Consider the following 20,387-nt stretch of genomic DNA (forward strand, 5'->3'; position numbering starts at 1 on the left):
ATTTTTTGTTAGTATTGTAAACATTATCTTTTGAGTGTTTTAAATATTTTAACTATTGCTAATGAACAAATACTATTGAGATTTGTTTATTGATCTTCTATCCAACCATCTAAACTCTTTTTAATTCTATTTGTAGATTCTTTAAGGTTTTTTGTATAAACAATTTTTTTTCAGTAGTTAACAGTTCTCTTTTCAGTTACATATACATTCTTATCTTACTAAACTGACTATGAATAAGAAAGAAGGAATGAGGGAAGGGCTATAGTTCTTACACTAGGTAAAATATTCCTTAAACATTATCTTAAGAAAATTTTAGCAATCCTGTAAGATAAATGTTTTTCCTTTTTTTAACAGGTAATGAAAAAGGACACGTTCTGGGAGGTGAGATAACTTATTTAAAGACGTAAAAGAATCAGCATTCAGTAACCCCCTATGATTTTCAGAAACTGATCTTTGCATTGTACTGTGCTGCTTCCAGATTCAAAGGGGAAAAAATTAGTTCTTTTTATTTAAAATAGCTAAATAATAGATAGGAATTTAATGGTAACCTTTAAAAATAGCCCCCTTTTTATTTTAATGTGAAGCAATTTTTGATGATTATTTCTACTTTTAGGTGAAAGAATGAAAAGACTCAGGAGACAAGCTGGTGAAAAAGAGAGAAGACATGTTTTGAACAGTCAGCCAGTAACTTCTAAAAAACATCGATCTAGGAAAAAACAGGTATTTATTATATTTAAATAAGACTTAATGGACATTAATTGTGATTATTTCACATTATTTCTGCTCAAACCTAAAAGATCTTGAATGTAAAATGTTTCCACTTAACTATCTTTGATTTTGCCAACAGGCCAATCCACCTGTTCTAAGTTCTAAATAAAATATTTCACCTGTATTTTTAAAATAGCCTTAAGTTGGGTACTGACAATAATATTTATTTAGAATTATTGTGATACTATCATAAGGTCTATATATCAATGTAAAGTGGGACTTAAATCCATATTATAAGCTTTTATATTCATATTTTCCTAATAGGGATCCAATTTAAATAAGGTCCTTCTGTGCCTTAAAAAAAGAAGAAACCATTTGATAGGGAATTTTTCTATACAGAAAGTTAAGATGGGTCAGTTTTACGACTCACTTCATTTCTGCACTCAGTGATTATAGTCTTGTGGCATCTGTCCAGTGTCTCAAACCATTGTTTCCTGTATTTTATCTGGTTTTCTAGTTGTTTATAGCAAGTAAATAAATCTAGCTAGAAGTTGAAGGTGGCCGTGTGCTCTTATTCTCCTTTATTTAAGATGTGGTTTGTTTTGTTTTGTTTTCTCAAAAAGCTACTTGTAAATGGTCCATGTTGAGACACTGGGGCTAGGGTCAAATTCCAGGCTACTAGGAATATCTCTTGTGTCTCAAGTGAACATAGCAAGCAATTCCTACTTCTGATTTGCTTCCTGTAAATATTGCTTATCCATGTGATTCCTTATTTAGTACCACCACCTTTATTATTTAGAGCAACTGCAGGTTGAGGGAGGCTCCTGCTGTTGGCAGACCGGGGATTCAAGGTGTGCACCTCAGGCTATGTTTTCTTTACTCTGGAAAATTGCACATCACAGGCTTTCTGAGATCTATAGGCAGAGTGGCTCTGCCCTGCTTCTTTGCATATCTTTTGTCAATTTCCACCAATAGTGTACCCCTTCCACCTATATTATGATTCAGGTCATAGGGTTCTTTGAATTTTTTTAAGAGTTTAAGATTTTATTTCTTTCCTTGATGCTGTTGGGTGAATTCCCAAAGGAGAATGGGGAAATGCCAACCATATGACACTCTATGCAGCCAAAAGTCATACATACTTTTTGTCTTTGAATTTTTGCACTTTGAGTATGATGTACGAAGGTGTAGATATTTTGGAATTTGCCCTACTTTGTGTTCCTGAAGTCTCTTGCATCTGTTTTGGTGTCTGTCATTAATTTTGGAAAATTCTCAGCCATTATTACTTCAATTCTTTCTTCTATTCCTTCTCCTTCTGATGTCCCATTATCTATAGGTCACCTCTTTCGTAATTTTCCCACAGTACTTAGCTGTTTCTCTCTCTCTCTCTCTTTTTTTTTTTTTTCATTCTTTTTATCTCATTGCTTTTCAGTTTGGGAAGTTTCTCTTTTTAGTTTCAAGCTCACTGATTCTTCATCCATGTTTAGTCTGCTAATGTGCCCATCAAAGGTATTCTACATTTCTATTACTATGTGTTGATTTCTAGCATTTCCTTTTGATTCTTAAGGTTTACATTTCTCTGCTTACATTTACCTATCTGTTTTTACATGTTGTCCACTTCTTCCATTAGAGCCCTTGACATTAATCATAGTTATTTAAATTACCACTTTGATAATTCCAAAATCTCTGTCATAGCCAAGGCTGATGCTGCTTTGTCCCTTCAGATTGTGGTTTTTTGCCTTTTAGTGTACCTTACCCATTTTTTGCTGATAGCTGAACATGATGTATCAGGTAAAAGAGCAGAGGTAAACTGACGTTTGGTGTGAGACTTGATGTTTGTCTAGCCAGGAGTTAGGCTTTATTTCCTATTCGCTGTAGCCATAGATGTCAGAGGCTAAAATTTCCTTATTTTTGTCTCTCTTGCTGTCTTTGGTTTTCCCTAGACTCCTTAGTAAGGGTCTGAGGCAGCTCTCTCAGCTAAGGCAATTGATTTACAGGAGCCCAAATAATATGGTAAGATGAAGGAGAGAAGTATTCTCTAGTTTTGTGTGATTTTCAGTGAGTTTGTGTCCTGGACTAAGACCTTCATATGTGCTTCTCAGCTTTTATTTCCCCCTCTTCGGTGAGAAAGGAAGCCTAGAAGGGGCTGAAGCTGGGTATTTCCCTCCTGACATGGAAGGCTAGAGGGGGCTGGAGTTAGGTGGAAATGAGTTGGAGTTGTGGGCCCCACTAAGATTGGGCACCTGGAGTTTCTTAACTCAGGCTTGCCCATAGTAAGCCTCCATCAGTTCATCCAAGATAGTTAAGTGTTTCTATCAGTACTGGCTCCAGGTATGAGCTTCTGTTCCTGGTAAGCTGTGATTCTCTGTATCTACCTTTCTGTTTTTCTAGTTTTTATGGCAGCAGTTTGCCTGTTGATGTTAGTTCTCTGATGGATCTACAAAGAGTTGTTGACTTTCAGTTGGTTTAGTTTTTTTCTTGTTGTGAGGACTGGAGTGATATTTCCAAGGTTTTTATATGTCGGTCCCAAAACTAGAAGTCTCTGCCTCATATTTTAAGTGATCTTCCCCTGTAGTTCTTCTGGCAACAATTCTGAATGGGATTGTAGGTGTTCTTTATAGACGTATATCAAAAAAAAAAAAAGTTACTCTGGTTTTTCGTTTTCTGTTTTTTTGTATTCAAAACAAAATGTGGGTAATCAACTATGTAATTTAAAGAACAGAATATAGATGATATTGTCTATCACTGTTTACTATGCCAAAAAAGAATTCTGTGGCTATCACAAGTGTCTCATTTTATTTTTCACTTTCCCCTGTTGGCTTTTTGAGTGGGACTTTTTTCAGATGAGTGACAGATCTTATCTTATTTTGTGTTAACATTTTGGTTCTTAAAAAATTTTTATTGCAGTAGTCTGTACCAGATTGGACAATTTCTCCTTGTTGTATTTGTCTGTTAAACAGACAAAGGTATTTCTGCCAGCCTCATCCCAGTTTACAAAGAGACTTCCTTTTGTAAATTTATTCTATTAAACAAGGAAAGTAAATGTCTTTCAACAACGAAGACTTTTTTCCCCAGAGATGGTATATAATGGAATTACTATAACTTTTTTTTTACTATAAATAGTATCATTTTAAGACATTATAGACCATTGTTTTTTCCTCTGAAAGGCATTAAAAATGATAGACAATTTTCAAATATAAGTCATATAAAAACTTTTTAGCCTTAGGAAAGAAAAGGATTGGTGTGTTTGAATTTATGTGCTCTTTGTATCTTTTTGGGTTTTGGGTTTGACCAGGATTGTTATGATTTTTTTATTGATTCTGTTTTTAATTTTTCATGGAAAGGAAGAGACAGAATAGCACAAAGAACACAGATTTTTTTTTTTTATGTCCTAAAATAGATCATCTTAAACTCTTTGTTAACTCTGTGACATTATGAATGGTATCTAGAACAATAAGTCAAGGATATAAAATGAAGAAATGAAAAAGAGTAAGCAAAAGAGTACACTCATGAAATTGTACTACCCTTATATTTTCTTTCTGTTCTAACACTGAATATTGTTAGCTTGTTGTTGTTAGCTTCTGGGCAGTGCAAACAGGCTGAGGGTGGATTTTGGCAGTAGCTTGCTACCTCTGCTGTATGGGATCCACTGGAAAACACTGCTTAAACTTGTACCCAGGAACCTAAATAGGATTCAGGCAGAGAATATTACTTATTTCTTGAGATAAATGAGCTTTTGTATTGTATCAGATATCATCTGTGCACTCTATTAAAAGTAATTAGTTCATATTTGAACAAGAAAACTGTGTTGTATATATGAAATTTACATAAACCAAGGACTACTTTTTAAAATTGAACAAAACTATAGCAACTTCTTACACAACAGAAATTTTTAACTTGGGGACTGTAAAAACGATATTTTAGGTTTAGTCTAAGTGGCCCCTGAAATGTTATGTAAAATTTTGTATATCTTCACTTGTCTGTGAGATGGATCCATAGCTTTTATCACATTCTCAAAGATCTATATGACCCCAAAGATTAATAACCCACTGCTGAAGTACTTTTAATTGGTAAGTCCATCTCTCTCTTTTTTAAACTCCTCACCCAAACACGGAAAATTTACATCTCTTTTGGTTTTGCATCAGTGACAAGCAGTGACTTGAAGCTTGTAGGAGTGATGACTGATAAGAGAAGTGGGCTGGGTTGGTCATGGTAGACCGCCACAGGAGGATGTCCTCTTTGTCTTTGTCTAGAGATGAATTAGCCATACATACCACGCACTCGAAGACAGCACGGTTGCCAAGACGAGGCACCTCAGACAAACTTATACAAGGGTTTAATTATGGTCACTGCCAGTTTTATGGCATTGAGCCATACACAAGAGTTTTCATCTCAGGTTTATCTTCTTGAAGCCACCTTGAGTTCTTTTTAATAGTGCATCAGACAGCTGAGTTGGAATTTTTGAACTGTAGTGAAATACACATAATTAAATTTACCATCTTAACTGTATTAAAGTGTATATAGTTCAGTGGCATTAAACACATTCATATTGTTGTGCTACCATTACCACTGTCTATCCACAGAACTCTTTTCAACTTGCAAAACAAAAACTATTTATCCGTTAAACACGGACTCCCCATTTGCCCCTCTCCCATGCCTCTGTAAAGTGGAAAGTAGAACCACCATTCTACTTTCTATCTCCGAGTTTGACTGTTTTAGGTACCTCTCATACAAGTGGAATCCTACAATATATGTCCTTTTGTGTTTGACTTACTTCACTTAGCATAATGTCCTCAAGTTTCATCCATGTTATAGTATGTGTCAGAATTTCCTTACTTTTTAAGGCTAAATAAAATCTCACTGTATTTATATACCACATTTTGTTCATCCATCCATCAGTGGATATCTTGGGTTGCTTCCAACTTTTGCCTACTAACACTGTTACCAACATGCGTGTACAGATTTCTCTTCAAGTCCCCGCTTTCAGTTCTTTTGGATATATACCACAAGTAGAATTACCGGATCACATGGTAATTTTAATTTTTTTGAGGAACCACCATTCTGTTTTCCACAGCGGTCAGTTTTTCATTCCTTCCCACAGTGCATAAGAATTCCAATTTCGCCACATCCTCACCCACACTTAGTATTTTCTGTGGTATTTTGTTTTTGTTTTTTGTTTTGTTTGATGATAGATGTGCTAATGGGTGTGAGGTGATATTTTGTGGTTTTGATTTGCATTTCCCTAATGATTAGTGATGTTGAGCATCTTTTCATGTACTTATTGGCCATTTGTGTATCTTTGAACAAATGTCTATCAAGTCCTTGCTCATTTTTTAACTTTTTTATATCTTTGTAGTAAAACATACATAACAAAATTTATCATCTTAATCATTTTTAAGTGTATGGTTTAGTGGCATTAAGTGCATTTGCATTGTTTAGGCAACCAATCTCTACAACTTTTTCATATTGCAAAACTAAAACTCTGTACCCATTAAACAATTTCCCATTCTCCCTTCTTCCCATCCCCTGGCAGCCACTATTTTACTTTGTTTCTGTGAGTTTGACTATTCTAGATACCTCATGTAAGCGAAATCATACACTATTTATCTTTTCATGACTTGATGATGAATGGATTTTTAAAGAAAATAGGAAATTCAGCTGGAGAAAGTAATCATAGTCTAGACACAGTAAATAATCACTCAGTCATTTGCTCCTTCAGCATGTCAGCAAAAGGGATAGGTTAGTTGGTCACCTGTAGCAAATGCCAACTATCAGTTTTTTTCTGTGTATGGTGCTAACTTGATTTTTAAAAATTTTCAGCCATTTTCTCCAAAATAAAATAATATGTTTTGAATAAGTCTTTTTTAGTTGTGTTTTTAAGAATTTGTTTTAGGGAAGATTTGAGGTTTATGGCTGTGTATACTTTGCCTAACATAGAACTGGGTTTTCACTGAGTTCATTATTGAAGTATTAAATATTCATAAGTTCTATTTAGTGGGATTAAGAAGTACCAATCTGGGGGTGCCTGGGTGGCTCAGTTGGTTGAGTGTCTGACTCTTGGTTTTGGCTCAGATCACGACCTCAGAGTTGTGGGATTGAGCCCCGGGTTGGGCTCCCTGCTCAGCAGGGAGTCTGCTTCTGTCCCTCTGCCCCCTCCTCCAAATGATGCACTTGCTCTCTCTCTCTTCAAAATAAATAAATCTTTTTTTAAAGGTGGGGGGGAGTACCAATTTGATAACAATTGTAGAAAAGCATTGTAAGAGACAATGTAGGCTTAAAGTCTGATAAATTGGGTTGGGTTAGCTTTGTCACTTTGTAGCCATCTGATCTTGGGCAGCTGAGCCATACTATGCTTATGTAAAATGAACAATAATAGTAAGGACCCTGAGAAATCTTATAAACATAAGCTCTTACAGAAATCTAAGAAATGTATATGCAAATTCTTCCATCCTTAAGAAACTAATACTATTTTGATTAAAAACAGTTGGATTTATAGTATGTTCTTTAAAGAATTGTTTCTGTGAATAACTGTTGGTGTTTTATCAAAAGGCATGGCTTTGGGAAGAAGACAAGAATCTGAGATCCGGTGTGAGGAAATACGGAGAGGGAAACTGGTCTAAAATACTGTTAAATTATAAATTCAACAACCGAACAGGCGTCATGTTGAAAGACAGATGGAGGACTATGAAGAAGCTAAAACTGATTTGCTCAGACAGTGAAGACTGAATGTGTTTGTAAAAGCTTGATAGAAGGACAGTTAAATATTTTGATCACTGCATTTTGTTTGAAACTTGGTGGTCATTGATGTATCTTAAAATTTTTGTCTAAAGCATTACAGTATCTATAGTATCACTTCAACTAATATGAAGATTTATGCTATAAGAGTAAGATTATATGCCATCATTGCATTCTTTAAGAATCTTTTTCCTCTGATAAAATGTAGATTTGTTGAACCCTGGTGCTTTCAATAACCCTATCCCCAAATCCTATTCCAATTAAGAAAAAAAAAATTGAAAATCTGGTAAGAGAAAAAATATTTATTCCTATTAACCTATTCTGTGTCTCTAAGCTGACTTGACCTTTGTAACACACATAAAAGTGAAGTTTTTTTAAGACTTGATTTATGGCCTTAATATATTAGTTACTAATACATTTGTATATAGAATGATACATGTACAAAGTAATCCATGAGTTGTAACATTCTTAAATTTTCTTTTCAGTTGTTTCATATAGAGGAGAAAACTTAAAAATAGTAATACCCATAGGAGGACAAAGTTTGTACTATTACCAAGAACAGCTTCATGTCCCATTTAGGTACATTTAACTTCGTTCCAGTGTTAAAACCTTGACAAAGGTGGTTTTAAATCTGCCTTTAACCTGGTGCCATAAATACCAGTTTCTTTGATTTTTTTTTTCCTCTATATTTTCATTTAATAAATCAATATTGGGCCTAAGTGGTATTCTGTAAGTGCTTAAATTAGTGTTACCCATGATCATTTTGATGTCTGTGATAATTGCTAAATAAATAAGGTCATCCATATCTTACTGAACAATTTTGACTTTTCACCAGCATTTTATTTTTTAGAGAATTTAGTCATAAACTAAGAATTACTTAGCCTTTTGAGTTATATGTGCTTTATTCAATGAGTGGAAATACTGAAGTATTGGTGTACAGAGTTAAATGGTAGTATTTAATAATTTATATTTCATTTTGTATTAAAGTCACATACATTACTTTCCCATTGTTCCTGAAGTTATGTCTTTATATATATAGTAAACAGAAATGTGGATAATTACTGTATGCTTCCTGACTCCATCTATCCTATTACACCACTAGTCACTGTCACTGTTTATTACAGACATGTTGATGGTTAGTGCCAAAGCTAGCGACATGAACCAAAATGGACCTGTAAGTAAACCTCATTCCAGACATACCATAAATCATCAAATCCTGTTTCCACTAACTGGGAGATGCTCAATTATTTTATGTGCCACTAAAAAAGATCAGTGTAATTATACTATAGTATGGTGCTTTCTTGAGAATTTTATTTTACTTCTTAAAAAAGAGCTATTTTAGATTTATTTAAAGATAAATTTCTATCATATAACTTCTGGATGCATATAAAAAGGGAAGCAAAATAAGTTGGATAATGTGTTTCTAAAACTTCCTCATCTTAAATCTGAAATCTGAATTTTTTTAATTAAAATTTTTGAGATAATTGTAGATTCATATGCAGTTGCTAAGAAATGATACAGAGAGATTCCTTGTACTTTTGTTCCTCCGATTTTTCTTCCCCTGAATATTCATAAAACTACAGCATATCGCCATCAGGATATTGATACAATTCACCAACGTTATGCACATTTCCCCGGTTTTACTTGTATGGTATGTGTGTATTTAGTTCTAAATAATTTATCACTTGAGTAGGTTCATGTATGCACCACCATAGGCAAGATCCTGAACAGCTCCAACACATAAGGATCCCTCCTGTTGCTGCTCCTCTCCCACCTGCATCATTCCTCCAACCCCTGGCAGCCACTCATCTGTCCTCCGTTTCTAAAATGTCATCTTTTTATTTTTATTTATTTATTTTTTAAAAGATTTTATTTCTTTGAGAGGGAGAGCGAGCACAAGCAGGGGGAGTGGCAGGCAGAGGGAGAGAGAGAAACAGGCTCCCCTCTGAGCAGGGTGCCCGATGGGGGACTTGATCCCAGGACCCTGGGATCATGACCTGAGCCGAAGGCAGTCGCTTAACCAACTGAGCCACCCAGGCGCCCTAAAATGTCATCTTTCTAAAATGTGACATAGTGACATCACCAAAATTGGTGGAGTAGGGAGCTCCAAAGACTTGTCCCTTTACTGAGACAGCTATTAAGCTGACAGAAACTGTTAAAATCTAATTTTTGAAACTCTGGGATATAATCAAAACAACTGGAACAGTGCTTAATAAAGAGGCACTAAGTTTTGTGAGAAATTCTTGGTGTGGCTTGATGGTGCCAAAGGGGACACTTTGTTCTCACACTGTTGTGTCTTGACCTGTCTGGCATTTCCCTGAGGGTTTAATTCAGAAATTTGCCTTTGTTTGTCCCCCTCTGAGGTCTCCAGGCTTTAAAAACCTATTACCTACAGCTGTCTAGTGTCCTATGCCACACAAACCAGAAGTCTGGGGAGGAAGATACAGGGGGGTAGGGGGCGGTGGTGTGGGGTTAAGAAAGGCTTTGAAGGACTCGAGTAGGAATCCGCAAGGCCGCCCGCATGTCCAGGACTGCACAGTCTCAGAAAAGACTTGGGAGGACCCTAGGCCTCCACCTCTGATCTTTGAGCTTCACAAGTACAGGAGGTGAAGGATAAAGCAGAGTTGTAAGTGATCCGGCTACCCGTTGAATGAGCCCCAACTAAGCCAATCTGTTAAGGCCAGGAAAATAATCTTTTCTTTTTGACTTGAGACATCTAAGGAAATGATATAACTCTAATTTTTTGGCCTTTTTTCTTTCAATTCGTGGATGTAGCTGTAGTTTGTTCATGTATACAGTAATATATGATTGTATCACATTTATTATGTTGTTAAACATTTGAGTTATGGAAATAAACACCACTCAGAAATTTAACCATTCAGGCTGTTTATTCAGAGCTTGCTCTAGCAAGGGAGGCAGCCACCGACTACTTGGGCTTTTGCAGAGACGCAGGCTGAAGTTTGTAATGGGAAAGCTTTCTAGTGAGAAACAAAGCTGCGGGCATGCTCTGACTGGAGGTCATTGGCATGAGGAAGCTGGAGCAGCACACATCTTACGTGATTGTTTGGGGGAACATATTTGCCTTTCTCTGCTCGGTCCTGAGTCTGGACAAAAAATCAGGATGTTGGCAGTCATCAACTGAGTCTCGACCATTCTGAGTGGGTGGCTGCAGGGGTTTCATTCGGTGCCCTAAACTGGTTGCCACAGAGGTCATAGGGTCAGAGTTTGTTGTCATATAAGGTCTACCCATTGTCCATTTTTATATTCCGGCTCAAAGTTGTTTCAGTTTATTGCTGCAAGGCTTTTCCAATTTACATGAAGTCTAATATTAGGAATAATATTAACTCCTAAATAAATGGAAAAGCTGGGTATGATACTGTAATCCCTAGAGGAACCATTTTAAAGAACACATATATAGCCAACAGATAAATTAAAAATGGAATATTAAAAACTATTCAAATAATTCAAAAGAAAGTGAAAGGTAGGGGAAACAGGAAGCAAAAAGAAACCACAGGGACAAACAAGAATTGGCACACTGGAATCCAAACACGTCAATAATTATATTAAATGTCAGTGGTCTGAGCCAGGGGTTGGCAAGATTTCTCTATAAAGGGCCAGATAAAATATTTTAGGCTTTTTGGGCAGAACGGCCTGTCGGGTCGGCTTGGAATTAGCCATACACGTAAATACTAAATGAGTGGGTGTGGTTGTGTTCCAGTAGAACTGTATTTACAAAAACAGCCCGCAGCAAGATTTAGCTTGCAGGCTGTAGTTTGCTGGCCCTGGCCTTTGAGTTCTAGATTTTGTTTTCTTTAAAATTTGTAGGACTTTGTTCTGGGAAGCAGTTACTTCTGAAACTGGGAATGTCTTTCAATTCTCATTTTTTTCCTTCCAGGTTTGGAAATTTCCAAGTTGGGAACCACTTTTAAAGTAAATTAACAGCGTGGGGTTTCTAAAGACCAGCCTGGTGATGAGAATCTGGGGTGCAGATTCACAAGACAGCAGACTGTGGTGACAGCCTTCATTAGGCCAAGGTAATACTCCCACAATTCCTTAGGGAGAAGGGGACCGTTTTGGATTTACTTCCAGCTCAGTCTTCCTCTAAGAATACAGTCTTTTGGCATCCTTGTTTAATTATATCCCACCTTGGTCTGGCCTTGGGCTTTGCTTTCTGCCCCCATTTCGGAGCAAGAGAAGATGGTAACTACTGGCTGTATATGGGCCCCCCTCCCTCTGCCGAGTGGTGGAGCACAGCCTGCTGCAGGTGAAGAGACTGGCAGAGGGTACAGGTGGTGCTGGTCTGGTAAAGCAGCCACCATTACTGGGCGGTGTGGGGATGACGGAGCTCATCCACGTGGCTCCCACACTATGTAACAGGGCCGGAACTGGAAGGGAGTGGTCTTGCTGTCACCGACACTCGGAGTCACTCCAGCGCCCTCTGTTGATAAAGCTTAACCGTTATGTCAAGAGTTGTGTACAGGAGTTCTAGCTCTAGGATCACAAAGCAGGGCAGAGAAAGGGATTTGCAGCTGAGAGCCAAAAAACATAACATAACACCTTCATATGTCAAAATACTTTAAAGCAAGCCTTCACTTAAACCTATCCTGTGTTGAGAGAGCAAGAATAAAAAGACAATTTGACACAAGAAGTGTGATGGTTTATATAATCTACACCTCTCAAAGGAAAAGAATACTTTTTCAGTGTCTTTGTTTTTTACAAGAAAATTATTTAAAGAATGTTCTCCCTTCCACTTGAGTCCATGAAGAGCTCACATCTGTCTTTGTCTTTATAAATTTGTGAGCGCTTTACTTTGCATGGATTATAACTCTTGCAAAACCCTGATGAGGAGGCAGAACAGTATTAATAATTACATGGCACAGATGAGGAATCAAGCTTCATTTATTCTAACTTGCATTTTGGCAGAATCGCATTGGTGACAGAACTTTTACTGAACTGCTGATGTCCCGCAATTAGAAGTTTTCTTTATCAGAAAAAAGGGGCAGAATTCTCTTCCCTCTTTAGTCCAGGAATGTTGATGTCCCTCATAAAAAAGCCTACCTCAGTGTTCTCAATACTAGTGGAACTTGGCAGCTGCAGCAGCAAGTAAAATATACAAGAATTCCTCAAATACGCCTGTAATTGAAGTGTATTTTTCACTGTCAAGAATCTTTTCATTATTTCAGAGATGCTATTTTAAGTTTCTCTAATTCTAAGGCTTTCTACCACTACCAAGTGGATAAAAACAACAGTAACGACTTTGATGAGTTGTTATCCAAATGAATCCTATAATGAGTCCTTTTGCTTATGCTTCCATATCTTGATAACTTACGCTTGGCTGTTGCTATTACCGTAACTCCCCGATAGGACACAGGAGACATTTAACTCGCCTCACACCTCTGCCTTCCTTCCCTCCCATGCTCCTCCTGAGCTTCCTCCAATGTATTTCTTTTTTGAGTTACTAAAGCTTCTCTTATGCCCTCAGCTGTAGACAGGATTCCTTGACTCCAAAGTAGGATGAGGAAATCAGGACCCCTAAACTCAGCACTTCCGCTCTCCCCAGCTTCCCATGCCCATCCCTATTACATTGCCAAGGGTTCTGTTTGTTTGGATTGGTTTGATTCGTTTTTAGCATTCAGTCTAACAATTATAGTGAAATATTTTGTGCCTTCGATATGGAGTAATTCTAAAAAATCAGAAACCAATAAACCTGTATTATGACTATACCATGTATTATTCACATGAGATCCTAGGAGTGTGACTAACTCAAAATATGTAATCTTGTAATCATGAATTCTTGCAACTCAAAGAAGTGTCAAGGTAAATTGTATTCTCTCTCTCTCTCATTGTGTCTTTCTATCCATCCCCCCTACCCTAGTAGCTCAAAACCATGTCACATTTTAGTTTGCTTCACATTTTGACATACTTATATTTTCAGTTTTTTCTTGGAATTTTTATTTCCATTTTTACTAAAGTAATCCATGTTCATAGTTTTAAAAATAAAATTGTTCTACATGGCTTAAAATGGAAAACATTTCTTCCCTTCCACTGCCTTTCAATTCTCCCTAAAGGTGACCATTCTCAACTTTTTCAACTCTTTTGTCAAGTGAGCATATTTTTTAATAAAAATATGCTCACGCTGCTGTTTATTTTCCAGTTTGAGATATTAGATTATTGACCCCCCCCCCCCCTATATAGGGTGAGGTTTTAGGTCTCTTGCATGCTCTCCCCCCAGGCCCTGCAAACACACACATTGCACCATACATATGCTTCTCCTCCCCAGTTCTTCCAGAGTATTTGTATCCATTTTTGGTTAAGTCAGTAATCAGTGTTTGTATTATAATAGTTTTCTGTTACGTACACCTGAGCTGTGTGTACCCATCATTTATGATCTCCAGATTCTCTGGCCCAGCTGAAAAATCTCTGAATATACTGTGAAATATGTCAGATATTCTGTTGATTTCATTGTTTTCTTGGTGACCTCCTTCCTCCTGCTCTCATGCGTCTGGCTGCCCTCCAGGCCTGCTGCACAGCTGTCAAGCTTACATGTCCCTTTATCTTTGTCCTGGGGATCCCAATCATCTCTCCTTCATGCGATTTCCTACTTCCTGGACCCTCCTTTATGGTTTATACTCTCATTTACGTAGAGCTCCTCTTCCTGTACCTTCTCAAGAAAAGATGCATAGAATGGAAAACTATTATCTTACATGTTTGACAATATTCTTATTCTATCCTTGTATTTGACTAACAGTTTTACTGGATATAGAATTTTAATTTGGAAAATACTTTCTCTCAGAATTTCAAAGGCATTGCTTTCTTCTCCTTAGGGTCAAATATTGCTTCAAGTGGTCTGTTAACCATTGTGGTTACTGATCCTTTGCATGTGACCTACATTTTTCTCTCTGGAAGCTTTTAGATTCTTTTCTGTGTCCAGTGATCTAGAATTTCATGGTAATGTGTTTTAATGGGAATTTTTTTTTTTTTTTTTTTAACTAATGAGACAGACACTCAGTGGCTTTGGCAATGTATATGCTAAGTTCTGAAAAATATTATTCTTGAGTAATCTCCCTCCTAGTTTCTTTGTACTCTCTTTCTAGAACTCCCATTATCCAGATGTTGGGTCTCTTTGATCTTCTAATTTTTTATCTTTTGTCTCCTAATTTCTGTGTTTAATTTTTTTGTTTACTTTCTGGGGAAAATATTGCTTAACTTCCAAATGTTACAACATTTTTCTATTATCAATCTTTCTAATATCCAAGAGGTTTTAATTCTCCTTTTTCAAGAAGTTTTAACGTTTCCTTCTCTGGGCATCCTGTTCTTATTTCATGATTGATATTATTTCATCTCTTTTGATCCTGGCATTGTTTATTGCCTCTGAGTTTTGTTATATTGCTTTTTTTCTATTTAATTTTGGTTTCTCTGTTTGTTAGTGGTTTTCCTCAAATATCTGCTTGTCCTGGGCTGTTCATTTATATTTATGAGGGAGAATGAAAAAGCTGACAGGAGGGATGCCTGGTCGGCTCAGTTGTTAAGCATCTGCCTTCGGCTCAGGTCATGATCCCAGGGTCCTGGGATCGAGCCCCGCATCAGGCTCCTTGCTTAGCGGGAAGCCTGCTTCTCCCTCTTCCACTCCCCCTGCTTGTGTTCCCTCTCTCGCTTTCTCTCTCTCTGTCAAATAAATAAACAAAATCTTAAAAAAAAAAAAAAAAAGCTGGCAGGAGGCTCTGTGAGCACTGATGGGTGCTCCCATGTCAAGATCAAGGTATCCCTGTATAGTGATGGGACAGGAACTTGGCTATTTTAGCTGTCAGTACCTGCAGTCATTTCTCTTGGATGATCGATTTCCTCAGAGAGGAATCTAACAAACTGCTGTGAGCGGATGAGAGTGGGAGTGTGGGAGGGGAGTATACACCCCTGGTTGCAGTATTCTCAGAGCATGTGGAGGAGAGACTTGGGGGTCACCATTCAGAATGGAGACTCACTCAGTTTCCGTTCTCAGTTGCTGTCTCCGGTGTTTCCAATCTGGAGTCCCTCCCAAGAGTAGACCTGTCAGGCTGTTGCCTGGCTGGAGAGAATTTAAGGCTCTGTTTCTTATACCAACTGTCAACCATTCCATTAAAGGAAGTATCTGGAACCTTTCCAAGGTGCTGTAAATTACCTTGCTCATCCAGATTCACTCCAGTAGGCATTTGGCTTTCTCCTCTCTTCTTAGACAGCCATCTGCTTTTCTGGTCCAAAATCTGGTGGCCATCCCTTTCCTGCTATCTTTGTCTCTCTTGATCCTCTTATCATTATATTTTTTATCTTTTAAAAAAAATCCTTCAAGTTTATTGGGAATTGGGAGGCAAATATATGTTCAACCTGCCATGTTTAAATGAAAAACAAAACAAAACAAAACCCTATTTAGGACTCTCATAAAGCTTCTGTGTCCTTATACTTCTGAAAATCAGTCTCTTGCCTTCACACTTTATTAGTAGTTTGGCTGACAGAGAATGCTAGTTTCAAAATTATTTTCCCCTCAGTGCTTGGAGGCTTTATTCCATTAGACCTCAAGCATCCAAGGATACTGATGAGAACACCGTGTCTTCCCATGAAAATTCTTGTTCCTTTGTAGGTAATCTGGGTTTTCTTTCTCTTTCTTCTTTATCCTTGATTTTAAATTTCACAAATTTGTCTCTAGTGGTAGGATGTTTAAAATCCATCTTGTTTGTTGCTCAGTGGGAACTCTCCACCCCAGGAAGAATGGCTCTCACCTCTGATTCCACCTTCTTTTCTACATGTTTTAAAGGGTACACTCTCTGTTTTGGTTTAGCCATCAGGAGAAGCCCATTTTCTTGCAGTCTTCAAAAAAAATTCTTCAAAGTTTCTGATTTTGGGGTGATTCCTACCACCACTTCCGCCCTCCCCAGCTATATTATGGACTTCTCTGCTGTGAATCCTGTAATCTCAATTGGATTTGGGGAAGAAGCTCATCACCTGATTGCTTATACCTCAGAATGTCCAGGTCTTTATTTTCTAAGTCAGCTTGAGTTATTTATATGAATATTCACTAGAATGTTCTTAGAGAATATAACCAGTTTTATTTTGCATCATTTTTGCGCATAACCAGAAAAGATGGCTAAATTATTGCTGTTGATATTTATGCTTAATTATAGCATTCTCAAAAACATCCCAAGAAAGATCCTAAAAAGAGAATAGTGTGATTATAATTCACCTTGATCCTTTTTCTTTTCTTTTCTTTTTTTTCCATCTCTTTATCATTCTCCCCTTCTGAGTGATCACCATCCCTAATTCCTTTCTTTGTTTTTCCTGGGTGTGTGTGTGTGTGTGTGTGTATACACACATATATAAACATATATATATATACACACATATAATTTTTTGGTATATTTATTTTTGTTCAAATTACCACGTACACTTTTGAAAAATCAACCTATTAAGTAATTCTAGGGTATGCATATCACTGTAGAATGCCTGTGGCAGGGCCAGCCCTTTGTACTCAATGAGAAAGAATACTGAAGAGTTCTTAAATACTTTGATCTTTAACCTTGAAAATAAAACTTTTGGTTCTTCCTTAATCGCTTGGACTACAATTTTCAGTTCTGAACTGTTTCCTAGGACTCCGTTAGAATTAATAACAAGCTTTTAAAAAACACTAATAGTTAAGTTTTCTAGCTTATGAAGTTGTTCTCAAGAATAGAAATAACAAAAATATACTTCACTGTGAAAGTAATAAATGGCCAGCACTAAAAACTAAATACATAAGGTGAAAAATGATTTTATACAACTCAAATATGTTAAATGATATAACACACCCTGGAACCATAAATACAGCAGCTTTATGGCTGATAGTCTCCATATGTATGCCTATCAATTCTGAGGGGTTTTTTAAATTTTGTTTTTGGTGAAATTTTGTTCATTCTCTGACCAGTCCAGAAAATGTTGGTATTTTCAAGTCAAACAAGTAAAGACCTCTTAAAAATGTGAACAGAGAGTTTATTAACTGGTATAAAAATTTTAATTAAGTAACATTAAAATTACCCAGGTATATCTTCAAAAATCTTGCTTTACAAAGGTTAGAAATGGTCTTAAAATGTTAATACTGAACTTACAGTTTAAGGTCCTAACCTTGATGAGACTCAAATTTTTTATTATTAATCCCTGAAGAATTTACCATAAAAACAACTCTGACAGTTAAATGAATATATAGTCAGAAATACTGCTACCCTCAGCATTAAATATTAGGGACTTTTCCAGCCCTATTAAGTTTGCTATTGTCATTCTTGTCATTACGCATAAGTACCAAGAAATATGTATTTTAGTAAATCATTTGTTAGTGAATAATATTTTATATAAATGAAACTGCAGGAGTTTAAATTTTAAGATGCAGTTCTCCAGAGAAATACCCTAAATTTAAAATTTGTTTCAGAATTGAAAAGGACTTAGCTTTCCCAGCTATCTTTGGCATAGTCAGGTTTTTCATCAAAGCTGAGTCCTGGATGAGAAACTGAGAGTGGGCTCTGTGGCTGACCTGCAGAATAACCCATCCTTAAGCCACTTTGTCTCTGGCTCACTGGTTTTCCAATCATAAAACAGAAGACGAATACTTCTGTGTGTGTGTGTGATCATCGCATTTGTGATAAAATCCACGTTTTCCATAATTTATAACTGCCTTCTACCCCAAACAGGAGAAAATGTATGCTGTAGAAAAAAAGTAGTAAGTTTACTTCAATTAAGCTTGAAGTTAGTTTAAACTTAAATCTGAAAGATTATTTTAGTCAGCTTCAAATTTTAAGCCTTGGAAATAATCTTAGGTGCTAATGATGGTAAAATTTTCATAATTAAAGCATTGTTTCATTCATCGGTGCCAAAATTCTCTTCATGAAAATTATAGCATTTAAGGAACTTCTATTGACCTAGAATGAACATTTGATTGTCAATTAACCAAAGAAAATTTCTTCTTCAAAAAAGTGTTTTTAACATAGCTGTTGGCTTTTCATTACAAAACGCTTACTAAATCTTAACTTGTCCTGTGAAAATCATTTGTGACTATTTTCTTAAAATCATTATTTCACAATTTATGGAATAATATATGGGAATCTGTACGTGTGAGAGTATACATATATCTGTATACATTTTTTCAAGTGAGAAGTTTTTAAGAGATTACAGAACAGAAAGAAGGAATGCAAGATTCAAAGCACGGATGCCCTTAAATGACAACTACTCACCAATAAATGGACCATATTGTAGTAATTTTAGTGCAAATGGACATGCATTCTGTGTTGTGTGGGCGACCTCTGAATGAGAGGACTCTGTAGAAGGCCAAGGTCACAAAACCACAGGAACCTTTAGGGTAGGTCCTCAATGTAGTAAACATAAAAACAAAGGTACTGGGCATCTTGAGAATGGGCCCGTGCACTTTCTTTCTCTACTTCGGAGTGTGGCAACAACATGTGTTCTAGGGACTTTGGCCAGATGGTTTTTGAAGGTTTATGAAGCACTTCACATGACTTGGTTAGGTTTAGCATGTTGACAAACACACTGTGAAATATTTACATCGCAATCTATATAAAAATAAAACTGTGAACAGCTGGACAAGAACACTGATCTACTCGCCGAACTTTTTTCCAAGTTCCTTGACATCGAGGATTGCCAATTGCTTGCCAATGGAGAGTTTGATTTCTGAAACGATATTTTGAAAATGTTAGTTACGCTGAAAGCAAACCAAAAAGAATTCTAATTTACAGGATCATAAATTGAGGTGTTTTGTTGTTGATCAAAGAATGATCATACCTGGAGTTTTAAAGTGCATTAAAAATTGAAATTAAAAAAAAATGATCACAAACTGAGTTTCCCTTCTTAGGGGTTCCATCAAAACAAGTTACAAATTAATCTCTATTTGAGGATACCCTCTTGTTGAGAGAGCGGTTTGAGGTTACTGTATTCATTTCTCCCACTTGATCTGACTATACGAAGTATTACATAAAGGAAAATGGGTCCCTGTTTCATGTATATTTAAATTAGAGGGGTCTGCCCAAATGAGCTCTTGTAATCCTCAACTCTTTGATTCCATAATGAAAAAATGGGAGAAGCAGGAAAAGCAAAGCCAGATTGTTGAAATTATTACTTTTAAAGTCATTGGAATCTCAGCCAGGGTTTAAGGTACTTTCTGAGGACAAATTCAATTACAAATTCACCTAAAGACAAAATATGGATGAGATATTCAGAAAAATATTAAGTCTAAAGATTTGGTTTCTATTTGATATGAATGTCTTACCTACTTTACTGTCCATGTGGTGTACTCCTTACAAAGGCTATTAGGCACAAGTGACTAGTAAACATAAATTCAAGTTATTAAATATTAAAATATACTATGGGAATAATGACTAGCTGGGAAGGTCCTTCTTTTACTTTCTAATCTGTATTTTTACGAGTTCCACCTGACATACTTAAAACCATAATCCACGTGTGACCTAAATTGGTCTTTGTCCAATAGCTGACCAGCATGAAGTCTACTCTTCTCTTAGGAAGAGTGTTATTATCAGATTTAACTGATAAATGAGTATAGGATTGGGATAGATTTTTCAGAGTCAATTCTTCTGGACTATCTATAGATTCCTGTAGGTTTCTGATCCTGCAAAGCTGAGCCTACCACCCTCTCAGTCATGGTTTTAGGACTACTCCCATTGGGCAGTGGTTCTGAAACATTGCTGTGGGACTGAATCATCTGGGCAGGGGTCAGCAAACCCCAACCCACGGGCCAAATCCAGCCCACCCTTTGTTTTTGTGTGGTCTGTGAGTTAAGAATAGTTTTTTGTTTTTAAAGAAAATCAAAAGAAGAATATGTCATGACACATGAAAATTATATGAAATTCGAATCTTAGTGTCCATAGATACAGTATTTTTATTTATTTATTTATTTTTAAAGATTTTATTTATTTATTTGACCG

The 20,387-nt window shown here is 36.5% G+C and overlaps 2 protein-coding genes across 4 annotated transcripts in view; one reads left to right on the forward strand and one right to left on the reverse strand.

The window, feature by feature from the left end:
- TERF1 (telomeric repeat binding factor 1) overlaps positions 1-8,447 on the forward strand; it is a 34,148-nt gene extending 25,701 nt beyond the window's left edge. For 2 of the 3 annotated variants that reach the window (XM_044914233.1, XM_044914234.1), the window contains 2 exons: positions 614-720; positions 7,255-8,447. In XM_044914233.1, coding sequence (XP_044770168.1) covers positions 614-720; positions 7,255-7,431 — 284 coding nt within the window. In that variant the 3' untranslated portion in view covers positions 7,432-8,447. Of the gene's footprint in view, positions 1-354; positions 382-613; positions 721-7,254 lie in introns of all 3 variants that reach the window. The other variant, XM_021688232.1, reaches the window with a different exon arrangement.
- A 9,799-nt stretch (positions 8,448-18,246) lies between these two features.
- The window catches only part of SBSPON (somatomedin B and thrombospondin type 1 domain containing), a 40,612-nt gene continuing 38,471 nt past the window's right edge, over positions 18,247-20,387 (reverse strand). The window contains exon 5 of the mRNA XM_044914353.1: positions 18,247-19,119. Coding sequence (XP_044770288.1) covers positions 19,002-19,119 — 118 coding nt within the window. The 3' untranslated portion in view covers positions 18,247-19,001. The remainder of the gene's footprint in view (positions 19,120-20,387) is intronic.

This window comes from Neomonachus schauinslandi, chromosome 4, assembly GCF_002201575.2.
Source record: "Neomonachus schauinslandi chromosome 4, ASM220157v2, whole genome shotgun sequence".
Classification (NCBI taxonomy): Eukaryota; Metazoa; Chordata; class Mammalia; order Carnivora; family Phocidae; genus Neomonachus; species Neomonachus schauinslandi.